Source organism: Patiria miniata, unplaced genomic scaffold, assembly GCF_015706575.1.
Source record: "Patiria miniata isolate m_02_andy unplaced genomic scaffold, ASM1570657v1 HiC_scaffold_5, whole genome shotgun sequence".
In the NCBI taxonomy this organism is placed as follows: domain Eukaryota; kingdom Metazoa; phylum Echinodermata; class Asteroidea; order Valvatida; family Asterinidae; genus Patiria; species Patiria miniata.
In genome coordinates, this window is record NW_024037072.1 from 7,931,709 (window position 1) to 7,951,150 (window position 19,442).

The following is a 19,442-nucleotide window of genomic DNA, read 5'->3' on the forward strand; positions in this document are numbered from 1 at the left end:
TATGTTTTTTTAAATTGACTTTTGATCGGTAGCCGTTTGGTCACTTCAGAGGCAGGTGTTTACTTTTCTTTCACAGTTTACTTTTATTTTTGATACATCAGTGTGTTGCCTGCAAATTTATATTAGCCGACTTGTATTCTTTTTCAAAAATACAAAACAAAACAAAAATTAAAGATGAATTTTAACAGCATAACTGGTAGAATTTTGTGTTTGTATGTGACTCCAGATTATACAATGCAGAACTTGAAATATGAGAGTTTTCCAGAGAGTGAGAAAAATAAAATGCCTGTACATCACAGGCCTACACTTAACCTAATTCTTGCGCGCTTATTGCATCTGAGCTGAAATCGCTACCTAAATGCTCTCATTGATGTCTCGCTGTGATTGCCCCGAATATCATTTTAATGATCTTGCCGGAAGGCGTTTTTTTTCGGTCGTTCTTTTACTTGACAGTCCTAAAGGTTTCTGAGCTGGTATCATTTCTAGAATCTACATGATACATCCAATCGATTGAAATGCATGTGGGCTGGGCCAAGGGAAGTCGACATCTAGACGCAAGATCAGCCAATTCTCCGTTCAGTATTTCTTAAAAGCATTTTTCTTGATTTAAGATGTGTGGCTAGCAATCTGCCATAATCCTGATTTGGACTTTGAAAGGCAAATAGGATTATCTGCATTTATCGCAAACGTAACCAAATTATTATTAAAAGGTTTTGAATACTTGGATTATAGAACATACTGGGACTAAACACCCCGTGAAATTAGTCTGTCTGGCTTGCTGTCATTTAGAAGAAATCAAGATTTGTAGGTGATTTCCAACGATCAGTCAATTGACTGATTTTTGGTAAAGAGAGACATTGACGTAATTGTCTTTTGTGATCAAAAGGTTGTGCATTGTTTTTCAATATTTTCTCAAAAGTGTAACGTCCACTGAGCTGAAACTTCACCAGGTTTAGGTGTTCAAACACTTTTCTTTGGATTTTGAATGATTTTATTATTGGAAATGAACAAAATGCATGAAAAGCAAATGATCCAATATCTTGTACAAGTGGAAATGTTTTTTCGTATCTTACACCAAATATAAGGCCCTTGAAACCCCCCCCCCCCTAAGTTTTTTTTAAGAACTCAATGTTGGCTGGAGGCTAATTTTTATAACAACAGGGTAGCAATGCTCATTATCCCTGACAGCCTGAATCCTTTAATTTTAATATAATTTTTTTACAGACCCTAGGGAGTTAGGGTTCTTATTTCTATCTTTTATTTGTCAAAACAATTGACATCTCCCTCCAATTGAGACATGTCACAAAACAGGCTAACATGCAGCTCTCAACAACAACAAAAAGTGGGCATCCCAACTGATTCTGAAACACATTTCATTAAAACATGCAATTATTAAATAAGGAGCTGGAACCGAGATTGCTGGCATTGTAGCATCGTTGCCTTCAATACAGCCAGCAAGTACAATAAACAAGCCGTCGCTAATAAAGACACAATAATTTGTATTGAATGATATGACATTTTGCCTGAGCCAGTGGGGCTAAAGTCCCTATCCAGCATTTGTTGCTTTTATTTTTTCTGTCAACCCCCCCCCCCCCCCCCCCCCGGAGTTCAATACGAGTGAACGCAGCGCTCTGTATTTATAAATGAGTCTGACCAAGCAACGCCACAACCAAATGATAATTATATGGTGATTTATTCGGCTGAATGTAATTTAAAGATTGCGACCCGATCTGGTAGGGGAATGAGTCTGCAGTCGACAGTGTGGCTTTTACGTTTCCATACCTGCTTGACTATTACTGAGACAATGCAATTAGATTCAAAGATGTCAGTGAAATGTGCATCTTCCTTAGTAATGTACACTTCTCATTCCCTATTCCCCCCCCCCCCCCCCAATAAAAAGTATACTGTAAGGCTAATTTTCATCACGTCTTTGTCTGACTTTAAGCTTTTATTTAGCATGGTTGAAAAACAGACTTTTCATTACATAGGGTTCTGGCCTAGATTGAACAGCATCATAAGCGGACATGTATTTTTATAATATTCCTTTATCCGTGTTTAATGATATATTTAGAGTGCAGAGTGCTTTTGCTAAATGAATACTCATTCAAAAGTCAGTTAAGAACCAACTTGTTCACATAGTCTAGAGCGATTTGAAATGCTCATAGAAAGAGCTATCAACACATCTTTATTAGTATTATTACTGTTGTTTTATTATTAAGTAAGTTATTTAGACTTTTTCTTTGACACACATTCAGTAATAAGTGATGTGACTTGGCTATTTGTACAACAGGTCAAACCAGAAAAGCCCATTGTTTAGTATAAAATATATACGGTCTCTGAATAACCCTTCATACCATTGACCCTTTATGTTGCTTGATTCTATTTGTGTACTGGAGCATTTAAAAAGAAAAATATCTTGAAGCCTGCGAGTCACAAAGGAAAAGGGAACTTTATTTTGTGCAATTATCTGAATTTCACTGCTTTCAATTTGTAATGGTTAACGTACTTGTCTTTGTAATGTATGCAAGTTTCTGGCAATTTAATGCAGCATTTCTTCACAGCTACCATGAATCAAACAGATGTATTCAAATCCTTTAATCCTTGCCCAGAAATTCCCGTGCCAAAATGCACGAAAAGATGTCGTTTCATCTAGTATATTAGCCGGTTCCCACCGAGGGTTAATCATATTTATTAGTTGCTGATGCCAGCGATCAAACCTGGTTGACAATCTTTAGTATTGCCCAAATTAATCATCTGAACGATTCATCCATCGCCGCTTAAAAAAAATTCAATCCCCCAGCTATGGGGAATGCTAAACGCCATATATACGTTCGGTTGCATGAAGTAATTAAACTGGCCGGCTATAATTCTGATGGAATTTGACATGAGCTGTGCTGCTTCGCTTAAATTGACCTTTCCTTGCATAAACGCAAATAACATTACGTCAACCCGCTCAAAAAATATGGAGATTTACAATAAACTCTCACAAAATACATGCTAGATAACAGTTAAATGGATACATTTCATGAAGTTAATTGTAAAAAATATATATAAAATGAGATACTAAAATACAACCCAAAAACTTTAGGGCCCACAGTAGTTGTTATGGGACCATTCATGAACAAAATATTTAGCTGATGATGATTTTTTTTTTCCTGTTTCCCCTTAAAGATTCTCCATTTTGAATTTAAGAAAATATTGGTTTGGCCCCTGAAATCGTCTTCCCTGACATTAAGTGGTTTTTATATAACATTTTCTGTTGTTGGCTGTGATGCACTTGGGGAAACCTGTGAGTAAATACCAAAATTAGTGCTGTTATTTCTTTTAGTTGATATTTCATCGAATTTTTCACAAGACAACTCCACGAAAGCTATCAGTTTGAGTTCCAGAAGTTGCATTGACAGTCTTTTATTTATTGCTATATTTATTTTATTCAGTGTAATCGTTTACAAGGGTAGTCCATTTCATAAAAAAACAAAACCAAGTGTTTTCCAAAAGGGGCCCTCTCATAAAAAATTACACAAAAATAAAAACATTAAGTCGCATTGAACAGCTTTAGAAGTTGAACCGATTTAACATAATAACTGAGCATGGATCAGAATCTTTTCAGGAATCAATAGAAATATGTTGTAAAAGGATGTTTGGTTTGAAAATCCCAGTGTAAGATGAACCCGGACACTGGGTTCCAACCCTTGTCAGCATTATGCTACGGTCACAAACCACGCAGTGAGATATCCGACTATCAAACGCTCATCATAGCATCCTATCATCTATAACCTGATTAACATGGGGCCAGCGCTGCTGCAGCACCCTCAGCCCAGAGGGAGTAACCCCACAGACTGGATCGGCCGCATAGTCAAGGGGAACAACTGAGGACAGATGGTAGAATTATAATGCCTTCATATACATTGGCTGGGAGATTGTCAGCGGCCAAACCGCACAGTACTATGCACACTCAGTCTGTACATGTACAATGCAGTGGGTACAGTATTAAACCAAAGAAATATAAAACACACACTGCATCACTTTACCCACCGGCACGGGTAGCCCATTTCCAGCAATAATAATAATTAAGAAAAAACGAAGAAGCGTTTCTTTCTCCACCGGCCACGGATGCATGGATCTAGTCAATTAGCGGTGCTCTTTGCTTGTTGAAAACAAGTCCAAAATGGATGGAAATAATCATGGTAATCGTGGGACACGACTCAGACGCTCCTTTCGGAGGATACTGGGCAAGAAAGGTATGACATCTTCCCTTGGTTTTTCAGGTCTTTACTGGTGATGTTTTCAGTTCTGTTTTTGTGAGCAGCTCTCTTTCATTTACAACATGGAGGACTTGGTTTTGGATTTTTTTTTTTAATGCCTTTCTTTTCGACAGCTATCATTCTAGCCACTTGTAGGTGTGAACGTTTATCTACTGAGTGCAGTAATGCACAGCATATTGTAGTGTTTATAAATGGTGGGAGTTCTATTGTCATATTAATGCAATCTGCGGCGTGTAATTTAATCATGGAAATTGTTGCACATCTAGGGTGAAATCGCTAAATGGTTGATGTACATGTAGTCTTCATTCTTGTTTTTCATGAAAACTATACCCTGTTGGATGAATTTTGTTAATTTTATAGTCATGGTCCGAGGGTTAGAGTTGCAAATACCCAAACTCAAGAACAACAATTAACTGCTATTTTGTAAAAATGTTAAGTAGATGCCTTTCGTGGTTTTGGGCAAATTTTGCTATTCTGTGTTTCATGTACGTGTATTTTGCAACCTCTCTTGAAAAGTGTAAAATATTTGCCGCAAAAATCTGGCTTAATTTAAGTGACAAATAATTTTCTCTCAAATTTTATAATGGTATAACCAGCAGAGCGATATAAGTCCTTCAATTTAGAGAATTCTTGCTTTTTATAATTTATGCTGATAAAATATTGGCACAATGATGTACTTTTGAGTACTTCAAATTTCCTACAAAAAATGCCTGCAACCCACTAACACACCTGACTGTATTTTGTATTAAATATATTTTAACATTGCAGACTTTCAGTACACACAGCATGTACATGTACCTGTCCCTGATTTTATGTGATCATAAAAAAAAATGAAATTGAAAAAAAAAAAAAAAAAAAAAAAAAATATATATATATATATTTGAATACTTGTAATGTCAGGCCCACGTCTGTAGATCCTTAAATAGATGGGAGCTATCTGTCAACAAATTGAGCCTAAATGCCACTCCGAGAAAAAGTAAATAGGTTAAAAGGCTAAATGCTTGATTAAAGGTGTAATCTCGCCGTGATTGTTTCTCCTGATGGGGGATCAATAGATTCTTTGGCGCTTCGATAAGAAAAGAAAAAAGTCGTGTGTGTTGGGGGGGGGTGTCATTGGTCATGTTTAGGCAAAATAGCTTGACATTCTTGAAATGCTAAGTTAAAACAAACACCTACAATATAGATAAGCAAGAGTTTAAGTTAAGGCCTGGTGTTTTGAAAACAAATAGAAATACAATATCAGTTTAATTTTCCAATAAATTATTGGAAATATGTTCAGTGCCCAATTTTCTGGTACTTTCAAACAGAAAAAAACCTCTGATACAACCTAAACAAAATATATTCTAATGTTTGATATGATTATTTTTTTTTGGGGGGGGGAGGGTAAATATAAACACAAATCAAATAAATCAACAAATCATACAATTTTAAGATGAGGCCTGGTTAAAAAAAGAAGATCTTTTGAAGGACAACATCGCTTTCATTTGTTTGTCCACAGAATCGTCTTCTTAAGATTTTATAGAAAATATTGCTTGCCAAATTTGGATGCTCAGCAAACTTCAGCCGGGTACCAAGTCAAAAGCAATATACAGGAATTATTTTTTTTTTTTTTAAATGTTTTTGCTGGGCATGAAATGCTAAGTACTGCTTTTTTATGTCAGTGAAAAGATATATAACATGGCACAGTGCATAGGTGCCCTGTTTGTTTATTTTGAATTCCAGAGTTTGTATAAATATACACTTTTATGGTACTGGGTTTCCATGTCGTTTACATAAGTCAACACTTGGGACTGGGAGGGCCATGTTCAAACCATGATAGCTCCATGATCAAACAGACTAGATTATACAAAAACAATTTAATGGACTGATTTATTTTTTTTCTCTGATATATTAATTCATGTCCTTGAAAATATGATAAATGTGGTCTTGGTTTATAAAGTTCAAATGCTTGTAATGATGTATGTTGCCTCAGGGTTTGGTGCAGCTGGACAGCCAGGCGCAGCCTGAACAGACCAATTAGTTTTTTTGGAGTTTTTAGGCCAGAAATGTCAGTTAAGTTATTGTGTTCTGGATTAGCTCATAGAACTTGAGACCAGACATTTTCAATGCTCACAGTAATTCTTGGAAAAGTTGTGTACTTTCTTTTAATAAAGGGATATTGGGGACTCTTTGGAAAGTATTTTTTTTATTATGAAGTATGTGACAGAAAGAATTAGACTTCAGAGTCTAATTACGATTGCATTGGCAAACAAAATGTTTACAATAAGGTGTACAATAGATTTAGTCACTCTGGGATTAAATGCATGTCAGTCTTAAATTTTTATCTTGGTGAAAGATTGACCCTATTACTTAAACTAATGACACCTATACAAATTTATCCTTTTGTCAGTTGTGTTTTTTACTTTCAAAGTGGGATTTGTCAACAATTTTTCTAGACTCATGGATTAGAAAGAAAAGCCTTAATGGGGAGTTTTCATCATTGATGTTTTTTCTTATTAAATAATGAAGGAATTAGATGGGGATTTTTTCAGAAATATCTTTTTTTTTTAATTATAAAAAAATGAAAATGTACCTTAGAAAGACCCTGTATTACTCAGGCAAATATTTTTTACGTTATTTATTTGTTATTTTCCACAAAATCTCACGCATGTACTTTTATTAAATATATGAACAGTTAATTCAAGCCTGAATTTAGTCTGCTGCATGGGCTTATCTTTTATCAGAATACAAACAAAGCAAGCTCTGAGCCACATGTCAATAATGAACAGTATTATACAAACATTTTTATTGATTTCACTTTAGCAGAATCAGAGACACTTTTATATTTTTTTGTATAATTTGGTCTTAACTTTTATTCCCATACATATTTTATTCCAGAATATCCACTATTTTTCCTATTTCTAAGACTTGTGTTGTGACTGAGCATTCATATGCAAAGAATAAGGCCCAGTTGGTTTCTGCATTTCAATAGTTTATTTTTTGGCTTGATTTATTTTTGTTCATGAGATATTTCTTGGATGATGTCAACATGTATATTAGTCGACTGATGGCAGCTTCCGAGAATCCGAAAAGCCTAGACAAGAGTGTGTACAATTTGATGGAAACCATGCACTTGGTGGCAAGGTTTTATAAACATCATTATTGCCATCCTTTTAATTCAGTCTGTGATGATGGCAGACATTTAAGACAAGATTTCAGTCAGTCTGCGTGGGGGCGTTTATTTACAGGGTGGGGGGGGGGGGTCACATTTTATATGGGATGTCTGTGTCTGTTAATTTCTATTCTGTTTTATGTTAATAACCGAGCCCATCACAGGATGTCTTCATCTCCTTTAATTTTAAGAGCTGTGGCTCATGAGAGATAAAGTTTATATCAAAAGTTGAAGTCAGTTCCAGAGATGTTATTTTTGTATAATTACCATGAACATGAACCACATGTCCGCTAACAACAATCTATCTGCAGTGGGACAGAATATCGTTGTTGGGAATGGTTGGGACTTTGGAGGTTTGGAAGGGTTTGGAAAGTGATTATTGCTTGTAGTAAAAGGGGAAACATTTGTTGAAAAGGAGCAAGCAAATCTGGAAGAATGTTTTTCAAAGCTTCACTTAATTCCAGATTTTATTCACGCAAGGTTGACATCTGCAAAAAAAAAGGGAACAGATGCCAGATTCTACAGTCTTTTCTCTGAATTGCTTTGCAAAAAATCTATGTAAATTGTTAACCAGAATAACAAAATCATCAGCGCGTAGTGTCTGGGGTGATATGGAGGCACTGTGCAAAGATCGAGCCAATAGACAAACACTAGCGTGGCAGTGCTGGCTGGCGAGGGCTATTTTTAGCATACAAGGCACGTCCATTTTACGTACGACCTACGTCATTTGTTAGACTAGCTACCCTCTTCGGACCGTGCAGTGAAGAGGAAAGGGGGGGGGGGGGTTGCATCTCTATCAAGCGACAAGTTGTTGATAGCTCATCCAATTTGCAAAATCTAAGGCAGTATCATTTAGGAATCACTCCTCGCACTTATTATTAACAGATTTTTTGTATTCTCTCCTTGTTTTGATAAAACGAATTGTGAGCGTGAGGTTTTCAGTTTCAGGCACTTGTGACTAACACTACAGTTGAAATATCTTGATACTTAATTGACATGTCTGAGCGGCATGATTTATCGCAGCCTTTGTTTTCTTGCTATAGTACCCATGTGATATAACAGTGAGAAAAGATCATGGTTCTGAAATGATCGCATATCAGTTATTGTCTGTCAGTGGGTCAGATTTTCTGTTATAACTTTTCTGGCTTTCAGGTTAAGCATTAGAATTGGAGTAGGCTGCATATTATTTTCGGAATAATTTCTCTATGAAAAATAAAAAGAATCGGGAAATGAACAATATTTTAAATTTGAAGAATTCAAATAATAAGTTTATAGCTGTTACCTAGTGCATCCATTTAACAAGAAATCCACAAATAATGAACCCTGTGTATATTATAAAGAGTTACTTTAATAAGAAGAACATTTCCAGACATCAGTAAATCCTACTGCTTTACAGCATTGAAGATTGTCTGTTGAAAGTGTAACATGTTTATTTTGCTTCTTAAGATGTGGGAAGAAACATCTGAAATAAATCAACCATTTTTTTGCTACCAATCAGTTACCGTTGCCTCCCAAAATAAAGTGCTTAAAAAATTACTTCAATTTACCATCCAGAAATTATTTAAATTGAGGCTCAAAGCAGCACCTTTTCTTGTCATTACTTCTCTGGAAAGATTTTTTTCAGATTTTGTTCTTAGCTTGCTATAAATAAAAAAAGGATAAAAGATTTGAATAATTGCATGGTGCAGTCAGTAAATAGTAACATTGTTTGAATCTTAATTTTGTAGTATGGTATAGTTGTAAACAAAACCTGTGAAGGTAATTATACAATATTTGCAAACATCAAAAAAACAGAACTACCAAATAATATGTACGTTACATGTACTTGACTGTCTCAAGCATGTCAAACATCCAATGAAATATGGCACTTGGGGTGCTGTCATTTTCAAGAAAAGTGGCATTTTGTATCAATTTCCAACGATAGTCAGGTGACCATCGTTGGAAAAACTGACTTTTTTTTCAAATATAGCCCCCAATTTACCAAATTTAGTTAGCCACATTTTGTTTGCAATCGGTTACACATCCATGAACGGGTGCAAGCCAGCTAGTCTGGTTCCCTGACCTGACAATTCCCCGACGTCTATAAATTACTCCATTTTGTCTAATAGGGTCGGAGACATGGGTCGGGGAACCAGACTATAGGAACAGCATTTTTTTCTTGGTTTTTCCAGCAGGTCAGTGTAACCCCCAAGTCCGTCCATCAATTTCTGAAAATTACAGCAAAAGCAAATGTTATATTACCTTGAATTCAGATTTATTGGGCAGTATATTCCGTTCTGTTCATTTGCGAGATACAGGTACTCGTAAGAACCACAAGACAAACTAATAAATAAATAAAGAAATAAAATGAAATAAAATAACAACACATGGTTCCGCCCCAGATTACCACACAATAAAAGTTCAGTAGTTTTATAGTCTTTTTTTTTGTATAGCTGACATCAATTTATACCTTGCCATATTTTGCTTCACGTTAGGAATATGGACAATAAAATATCAGGCTGTGCTTATGAATAAATCCATCTGCCATAAAAAAAAAAATTAACAATAATCCAAAATTTCTCTAGTTCAGCTATGTCAGCCAACCAACATGTTACATGAGAGATAATGTGATAATATATAGATTCATCCGAAATATGCCGGCATTTCATAATTAATCAAATAACATTAAAGTGCAGTGACCAAAGTTTATGCTTCTCAAGTGGAATTTATCTTTTTTTATTTTAATACTGGTTGTGTTTTTTTTTATACATGAAACAAATTATAATCTCTGAACCAGGAAATTATACTAGCTGTGGTCGGAGCCGACGCGAACAAGGAATCCATGATGACAGAGCACTATCACAGACTGCTGGGATATGTAGTCTTTTATTTCCCGCCGCATTCCGTCTAAGCTCTTCCTGTTGACAGCGCAACCCAAGTACTAGTTATCAGTGGTCTCATTGACTGATGGGACTATTGCCTTACAATCGGATCAAATTTATGGTCGGATAAAATAATACTAATAGCAAAATGAAATAAAAAGTGAGCCTAATATCTAGTATTTCTGATTTGATTTTTTTTTTTTACAGTAGTGAACTAAACGTTAAGCCTGATTTACAGAATTTTTGTTTTATATTTGTTTTTTTCCCAGGTTGCTTGGGCAGTAGATCTTGAACTTAGCCCCTGTTAGCACTCTTGCTATATTGTATTGTATAGTTTTTCATCCTAGATAAATATTTGAAACCATACATTGAAGCGATGGTTTTGGGTGGTACAGGGATAACAGGCAGGGCGGTTTGGGGCAGTAAAGCAAGTAAGGGCTTAAACTTAATACTTAGCAAGGGAAATTTTTTAAAAATACAATAAAACAAAAACAAAATTTGCAATCTGAAGTGAGCTGATATTACCACTTAAAGGAAAAGACATTAATGATTGTAATGTCAGCAGGAGTCTGACTGGCATTCTTTCCACATGAATGGATTAATTAACATAGCATCCCCCAAGAAAGAATTCGGTATTTTTAGCAAGGGACGGTCTCGTTCCCAGATTCCAAGAATAGGTGTCAAATCCATCAGCCAGCTGCTTTATTAAAGAACCCGACTATTATACATACATTAGCAGAGACTAGCTGAAATTAAAGAAAAAACAAGTAAGTGCTAAATCCTGCAAACCATTATTATGAGATAGATTGAGTGGTAAGCTATTAACGAAACTCTGCACACGACATGAACAGCGCGCTAAGCGTCGCTTTCCAGGATAAAGTCTACAAGCAGCGAGTTTACAGACATTTTTGGATGCTCAGCTTTTTACAAATCTCGGCGCTCAAAAGTACTTAGTATCTCTTCAAAATTAGCTTCTGACAGGATTTGAGTCGGCTTAAGATCACTGACCCTTGCCTTTTTTTTATCAACCTGGGATCCTCAGACCCCCTTTAAGCATTTCACCCTTGATTAAAGCACCAAAGCTTGTTCTATCGCTTCATTGCACAGAAAACCACATCAAAAAATAGCCAGGATTGAAAAGGAACTCCGCACTGGTTTTAAAGTGACTTTAATCTATGCAGGTGGTGGCGTATTAGTGGCGACTGTGTATATACAAGCAAAATACTCTCCTCCTTCTAGTTTGTTATGCGCTGTAAGCTTTTTCATCTTTTTCTTTTGTAAGATTTGCTGCCCCATTGAACCCGCATTGAAAATCGCGATTTGGGGGCTGCAAACACTCGCTTGTGTTGAAGTAGTTCTCTCAAAAGACGAGGAATGTGTGTACAAAATCACCTCCCCTCTCTTGTCCATTTCATTAGCCATCGAAGGGATGGGAAAAAAGGGGGACACAAGGGGATGCTTTGCTAAGAAAACCCAACATCTTTTGAAAAGTGAAACCTTAAAATTTGGACCTCATTGAAGTGACACATGAATGGGGACTATTTTCCATGCCCTGTGTTGTCATTGGATAGGGGCAACTTCCTGACCAAAATTTGTGGACCAAAAGCATCGCCTGATAAGTTCTGAATATAACCCACAGCACACTTGATGTAAGAGGGTTTTAAAATGGAAAGTTTTGGAAAGCAGAACACGTTCTTCATTTGATTTGTACTTCCTCAGAACATTTTAGGGTCTATATTTGTCCTCAACTTGAGAGTTGACATGTTTTAAACGGTATGTTTTTAATGTGACACTGAGTGTTTTTTTATCTCTTCAGTTTGTCTGTTTCACCATGATTGCACATAATTGTAGCATTTATTGAAAGTACCTGAGGGTGGCAAGTAGAAGAACGTTTCCATTAATCTTCAGTTATTTACAATAACCAGGCACACCATACTTTCAGTAAAGAGGGGATAAAAATGAACAAATTCTTTGTCAAGAAAAAAATGTTGCTGCAAAGAAGCTGGAGAAACATTCCATTAAAATCTCGCGGCAAAATGGTTAAAAACAATAGAATGGTTACATGTTGCTGAATTCATGTTAAAATACTTAAACAGTTGTAAGGTGTTTGTGTGTGAATTTGTCCTTTGCTGTAGTACTGCCTATGTTCTGAATTTCTAGGTCATGTATCAATAGAATCACAGATTGAAAAGCAGTCCCAGGCAAGCCAAATGTTCCATACAACAGTTATTGTTCAGAAGTGGCAAATTTCGCGATGCAGTTGACCGAATGAAAGAGGGATAACAAAATATTCCAGTATGAAGGGCCTTTGTGAATGACCTTTCCAGTTTATTTTTGGTGACACCCTCAGAGATCGAGTTTATTTCAACTTTTCAGTGGCCAGATTGTGCATGGAGGTAGGCCATTGCGGAAAAAAACTTATTTGTTAAAAGGGAAAGGAAAACCTCATTGTACATCATGTTAATGTATAATTGTATCTATGGCAAGTAAGATTTGAGGCTTTGCATGGTGGAGATACTAAATAATGAAAGGTTTGCGGAAACACCATGTGCGAATAATTTCTCAACTAAGAGAATGGTTCTGAAAAGAACTAGAGGTATAAACTCGACGTTCCGGTCAGTATGCTCTGACCGTCTCCTGAAGAGGGTCAGAGCATACTGACCAGAACATTGAGTTTATACCTCTGGTTCTTTTCAGAACCATTCTCTTAGTTGAGAAATTATTCGTACATGGTGTTTCCGCAAACCTTCCATTATTTGTATCTATGGCCTACCCTCACAAAATGAGGGTTAAGTATTCAGCATCATTTGTTGTGGAGAATTTCTCTGTTTGTTCATTAATTGCCAGTGTTATCACTAAATCATATTTATTTTTTTTATACAAATGCTCACAATTGTGTACCATTTATAGATTCCTTAAATATTGATTAGGAATATCTGAAAACTTGATTTGCTGCAACTTCGTTATTCCTCTGCAGAAAAAAGATGTAACTCATTTTAACCCACACCTGTTTACGTTACATACCTAGTGTGGACATTCCCTTGCTTTCGTGTAGTTAAGAAAAATCTCTGGAAAAAAATCATTTTACTCTCAATGTGAATACACTTTCAATCCAATTTTTTTTCTATGATTCCCTTTAGTGTTTCTTTGCCACTGATAAACCTAACCCCAAAATGCCTCTAAACCTGTTTTCCAGAAAGGGGGAAACACTGTGTGGACTTGCCCATGTCCACACAACGTCGCTGCTACCTGATTTTTGTGGACCTCTTTTGTTCGGAAGTCCACACATTGAATGTAACGACAGCTTGTACAACAAAATCCAATAGTTCTGCTGCATAAGAATTACCTAAATGAAACGACCAAAAATGGCTTTGACATGTTTGTAAATACCTAATCCTGCAGCTAGCAGGAAAGAGTCAACTTGGAAAAGGTGAGGGAAAAAGGAGGCCAATAATGGCCCGAAGTGCTTCAGACGATTGAAAAATGTACTCTGGTTTAATGTAGGCACGGACTTGTACACACTGTGACACATACTGTGTGCGTTCCAATATACCTCATGGCTGGCTGGTTTACTTAGGCCGTGTACTCTTTTGTGTCCCAGTTGTTACTGTCACTTGACTTGGCCTGGTGATGAAGTGACTTTTTTTCTCTGTCAGACAGAAAGTTTATTTGTTGTGCCATTGTCGGAGGACCGGGTGTTTTGCTTTTCAAGAGACTGTTGAGTTGTTGGATATTTGTAGACTGAGGGTACTGGGGTGGGCGCCACGCAGTTTACATGGTCACTGCCTTTGAATCAGTCATTTTTGTGGATTCTGTTTTGTAATTTTGCATGTGGCGCAAATACTGGTGATGGGGGCCACATGTTGGCTATTATACAGCATCACAGCATTGGGACTCATATTATAATTTCAACTGTGGCTTAAAGTTGCAAGGCAGATATATGCTTGGGCCCAATATAAGAAAAAAGGTGTTTTTATATATATATTTAATAAAACATACAAGTTAATAATTTATTCAGAGAAAAAAACCCAAAGTTGTTGAAGAGCACGGGAAAACAACTTTAAGTGAAAAATATAAACCCTTATTAAACTGTCATTGATGCTGTTCATAACAATAACATATCTGAGCTACTTCAGTCAACAGTTTATGATCATGTGTGAAAGTTACCTCTCTCTTAAGTAAACTTACTTTAATTTAATACTAACTTTGCTCAATTCAACACAATTCTGCGTAATGTTAATTAATGAATAAGGGTCAGTGAATAAGAACAAGACTGGGAAAGCATAGAGCTGGTCTTACTTAGACCACTGTACATGTAAGTCACAAGTGACAGTCAGTTGGTCAGTCTGTCTGTTAGTCTGTCCATCAGTTAGTGAGATGGGTACAAAGAGGACACTACAGCTTGCCCTCTGGGACCAGCAAAATAATAAATACAAAACAAACATGAAAAAGTGTGATTCATCCTTGGGCAGATCTGTGTTCGAGAGGGTGATCTGTTACACGGTGCCCTGTGGAGACATGTGCACAATAGGGAGCAAGAGATTGTATACGTCTCCACAGGGCAATTTCTATAGGTGAATACATCTCCACAAGGTTATCACGAAATAGATATGTGGATTATACCCAAAAAGAAGGAATTTCCAAGGTGTACTGATATGTCGGAAATTGAAGTATTTTATGTAATACGTCCGAATTTCCAAAAAAAAAACCAAAGTAGATTTCACATTTATGTGCATGTTCATGTGCAACAGATGCTCGTGAAGGTTGAAGTTTACACAGTAAAGCTATGAAGCCCTTCAGACAACTTCCGGGATTCAAATTTTGGGGTTGGGTTTCTTTTCCGGGTACCCGGGTACCCGTAAAACATGGGTACCCGGGTATCCGTGTTTTACTTCAATAGGGTACGCGGTTCCAGTACTACCCGTAAGTACACACCACTAAGTTCGACCTTCTTCTTGAGAACACATTTGCAAACTCCTTACAAAAACAATTAATATTTTCTTTTTTAAACATTAAAAACAAAACACTCTTTCAACCTGTTTTTTGTCTGGTCTGAAGCTGAATACAGGCGGGCCCTGCCTCTTATATCAGCCACTTCATAACAACCCCATCAGTAATTATTAGATAAATGACAGTGCAGCGTTGTGTTTACTAAACCCAACCCAGCTGAATGGGCCTTCACATCCCAGACCCAACCTGACATCTGCATGGCAACACCAGCTCATGTTCTTTGAGTTTTCTCTCAAACGTTGCCGTGCCTGTACGCCTCTTGTTTGACAGAGGGAGGGGGGGGGGGGGGGGGGAGGGGGTCAGATTCGAATGTCAGATATATTAACATTCAAAGGATGCTACTATTAACATGAATACCATTGATTTCTGCAGTGAACACATTGAACAATTATGAGGGTAACGTCCAGGTTGCATTGTGTTGTTATAGCCTTTGGAATCGTGAACGAATCATGCATATTCATTAAGTTGATGTCAAGATAAGCATGGACGCAACTTTAACCACGGAGAAATAAGAAAATACGTTTTTTATTCCTCCTATAATATTAGCATTTTCATGACATTCATGCACATGTACTTAATGAAATATGTGCCTGATTTACATATCTTTACACACAATCATACAAATTAATTGTTCCCTAATTTGAAATATTTCCATGAACCGAATCCATGCCTAATGAGTGCACATCAATTTTCACGCATGAGAAATTTATCGTGCAGTTTTGAGGCATCGACAATACTTTTTGTATGTAAAACAATACTCACGTTGTTTATAGCTAAAGCAAGATGTGATTGGAAAATAATATTGAATTGCCCTCTCATGTTCCCATACATCTGTTTAATAACTTCATGATCTAACACATTTTTAATTTGAGTTTCTTTAATTTGATTGCCTTGTTGAGGTGCATTTCAGTAAAATACACTTTGAATTTTGTGCCAAAGTTTTTCCCTGCTTGGATTTTTTTCTCGTTGAACTAACCTAAAATTGCAAGTTCCATAAATTTCCAGCACAACTTTAAGTCACCTCCGGGCTCACAATGATTTCAAGAAGACAAAAAAATTGTTCAGTTTCATGCTTGTCTGCTTTCTGCCTCTCAGCACAGCTCAGTAAATTCCACGAAATTTTATATCTGATCTCCATCTTGCCTGATTCGGTTGTCATATCGTAACCGATCCACACAGGCCCTTCAGCCAGCGCAGAAAAGAATGGTTTATGGTCCTCTGCAGATATTAAACCTGCTCCAGTGATAATTGTTGTGATAAAGCGCCCATAAAGAGCCCGTCAGCACTTAGCAAGCTTTTGTATCACAGCTTTTTCAAGTTTTTTTTTCTTCGGTAAATGCGTGTATAGAGATAATCAAATTATCGGTTGTCATCGAGTTTAGGGGTGCTGCATACAGCGCTCTCAAATGCCTGGGAATTTCACTGGTGCCACGTGTTGGTTGATAATTTTTATTTTTTTTGAAGAGGTGTGGTTCAAAGACCTCAAAGGAACAGAGGAATGGAATTATCCAAAGAGAGGGTAGATTTTTAGATTTTATTTTGATGTGGAATCCTTTTATGTTTGATTTTTTTTTTCTGGAGAGGGGGAAGCTAACAGTGAAAGAACACCATCATTGAAAGTGGTCGAATAGGTCACTTAAAATCTCCAATGTCTCCTGATTATCTAGTCACAGAGAAGGACCTTGTATCTGAAATTAAGCTGATTGTGCTTGAAACCTGTTCCATGTTTGTGGGTCAGTCGCATCATTATACTAGCTGTGTGGTTGAACTGTGATCAAACATATTACCCAAAAATGAGAATTATTCATTCCGAAAGCATAAAGCTGACCATTACAAGAGATGATTTCATTTTGTGCCCATCAGGAACAAAATTACAATACTACTTCTATAAACAATTCACATGAACCCTCCAAAAGTCGTTGTCCAACCCCCATGTCTAAGAAGAGGCAGCGGGAGGACTTATGTTCACATCCAGCATCCAAAATTAGGCCAAAAAAGTGCCAAATTTTCATTGAAGCACCTTCCAAATATGTGAAACTATCCACGGCCAACTTCATGGGACCACATATGCATGTAGTTCACAAATGTGTTGGGCACAAGTATTTAAGTTCGGCCAGTATTTAAAAACGGTCAGATTCTCTGTCGATTTTTGCCTGGTGTGCAACTTTGCTAAGTAATAGTGGTATTAAAGCGCTCAATAGAATTGGTCCAGACCTGGAAAGTCTTCAATTTGGCTCAGTTCTCCAGTGATATTTACCTCCTCCTATCTCTGTTTATTCAGCTAACCCCTCCCCTGCCCCCCTCCTTCCTGTATTGCACCCCTTGGGCCCTCTTGTATTGTTCCTTAACCCCCTCATCAGTGCATCTGTGCATCTTGCTTGAGGCAGAGGGGTCACTACTGTGGTCAGTTGTCATGGGAAACTCTGGACACTGAATGATGAGGTGGACTACTTTAATAGAATGTGATGTTTTCTTGTTGGCCCTTCACAAGCCCATTTTGTTTAAAAAAAAAAATATCCCTTATCTAGCCTTGCCTCCTGCATAACCTCTGTCAAACATTTCGTTCTCTTGTTATCTTTGGTACGGTCGGCATGCGTTCATTACAGTTTTATTACTGTGGGTCAGCCAGCCGTGTGAGCTTGAAACAGAGGGAGGGAGCCTGTGTGATGGAACAGCTCCCTTTGGATGAGCTTAAAGCATTTCATCAGGCCCAGCAAGTACACACATGTACATGTGTGTTCATGTACAGTACTGTGTTGTATGGGGGCGCGAAGGGCATAATGTATGGTCAGCATTCCAACACAGTTGTATAACTGGCGTGTATGCATGGGCATAATCGGCATTTAATGACATTGATTGTTTTATTGGTTGCATTATTACAAATACAATAATAGTAAATCATGTCGATTAAACAATTTGGGTTTTTTTAAGTTTAAGGCTAATACATGTATGTCAAGTTATTTTGTATGAGTATGATCAACTGTCTGTTTCATTTTATTGCAGGCTTCCTGCTGTGTCCACATTTTATTTTTTTATTTTTTTATTTGTTAAAGAGTTTGTTGGTATAATTTTTGTTTATCCCTGAAAGGTTTCAATCTTTTGAAAGTCAAACAGAAGGCTTTTATTGTTTCCAATAAGAGGATTTTCTTTTAGGGTTTGAGGTTACGGTTGAATTCATCTTTATTATTAATCTTCATTGATCCCTTATCTTATTTAAAATAGAATAACCTTGTAGTGGTTTCTCAAGAAACACATCAAATATCTCCATAAACAAAATAAATTAAGTTTAAAATGTTAATAGCATGCCAAGTTTTCATGATTTAAGTGTTTGAAGGTTGTAAGGGTCTTTCTTTGTCAATTTCTCTTCCTACAAAAGAGAAACGTTAATAAGAGTCTATTGTCTTGATGTGACTCGAATTTTGGTGAGTTTGTTATAAGCAGAAAGCAAGACTTTGCCCACTGGTTTGCTCAAAATAGCCCTCCTGAGAGTCAACGTTACCCTCGTTGTTCTATTTATTTGTGTCATATATTTTTGTCGGTCCTCTGTATGGCAAACCTCATACAAGCTATACTCTTGAAACAGGCGTGAACATTTTCAGACTCTAGTCTGAAATCAGACATTTTTATTCTCGGAGAAAGACATTATCAGTATTATTTTTTTAACAATAGAAAGAAATGCAACTTTCAGGCCTTCCACTTTTTTTGTCTGACATTGACAATGTTACCCCTAGTTATATCACCGTTACTTTCCTTACCTTAATCATGCTCTTCATTGTTGTATTTTCTTTTCATTTTGGCATGAAAGGGGAAATAATTGTTTTCAAAATTTAAAAAAGAAAAAAAAGAAAAGAAATTAATATTTGTTACTGTTATTCATTTTGATGATATTCATGAGCGTGATCGTGATTGATGGTAACACGCATACATTGTGACTACCTGTTCTGGTCCACCCTGAAGTGAAATAGCGGCCAGTCGTGGTGAACATGCCAGTAGGGGGGGGGGGGGGGGGGGGGATAGGCGGGTGGGTGGGCAAGCAGGCAGACGGTAGGGGGAAATCGGACACAAGGTAGACGACTATGTCATGATCAAGTGGATTGTACAACATGAATTGCGTCATCGGCCGGCCCCCGTGACGTCTTTCCGCAGACAGTCGGT

At 36.9% G+C, this 19,442-nt stretch overlaps 1 protein-coding gene across 4 annotated transcripts in view; it reads left to right on the forward strand.

Moving 5' to 3' along the window:
• Positions 1 to 3,899: 3,899 nt before the first annotated feature.
• The window catches only part of LOC119740532 (triple functional domain protein-like), a 63,774-nt gene continuing 48,231 nt past the window's right edge, over positions 3,900 to 19,442 (forward strand). For 2 of the 4 annotated variants that reach the window (XM_038215873.1, XM_038215874.1), the window contains exon 1: positions 3,902 to 4,241. In XM_038215873.1, coding sequence (XP_038071801.1) covers positions 4,169 to 4,241 — 73 coding nt within the window. In that variant the 5' untranslated portion in view covers positions 3,902 to 4,168. Of the gene's footprint in view, positions 4,242 to 19,442 lie in introns of all 4 variants that reach the window. The other 2 variants (XM_038215871.1, XM_038215872.1) reach the window with 2 other exon arrangements.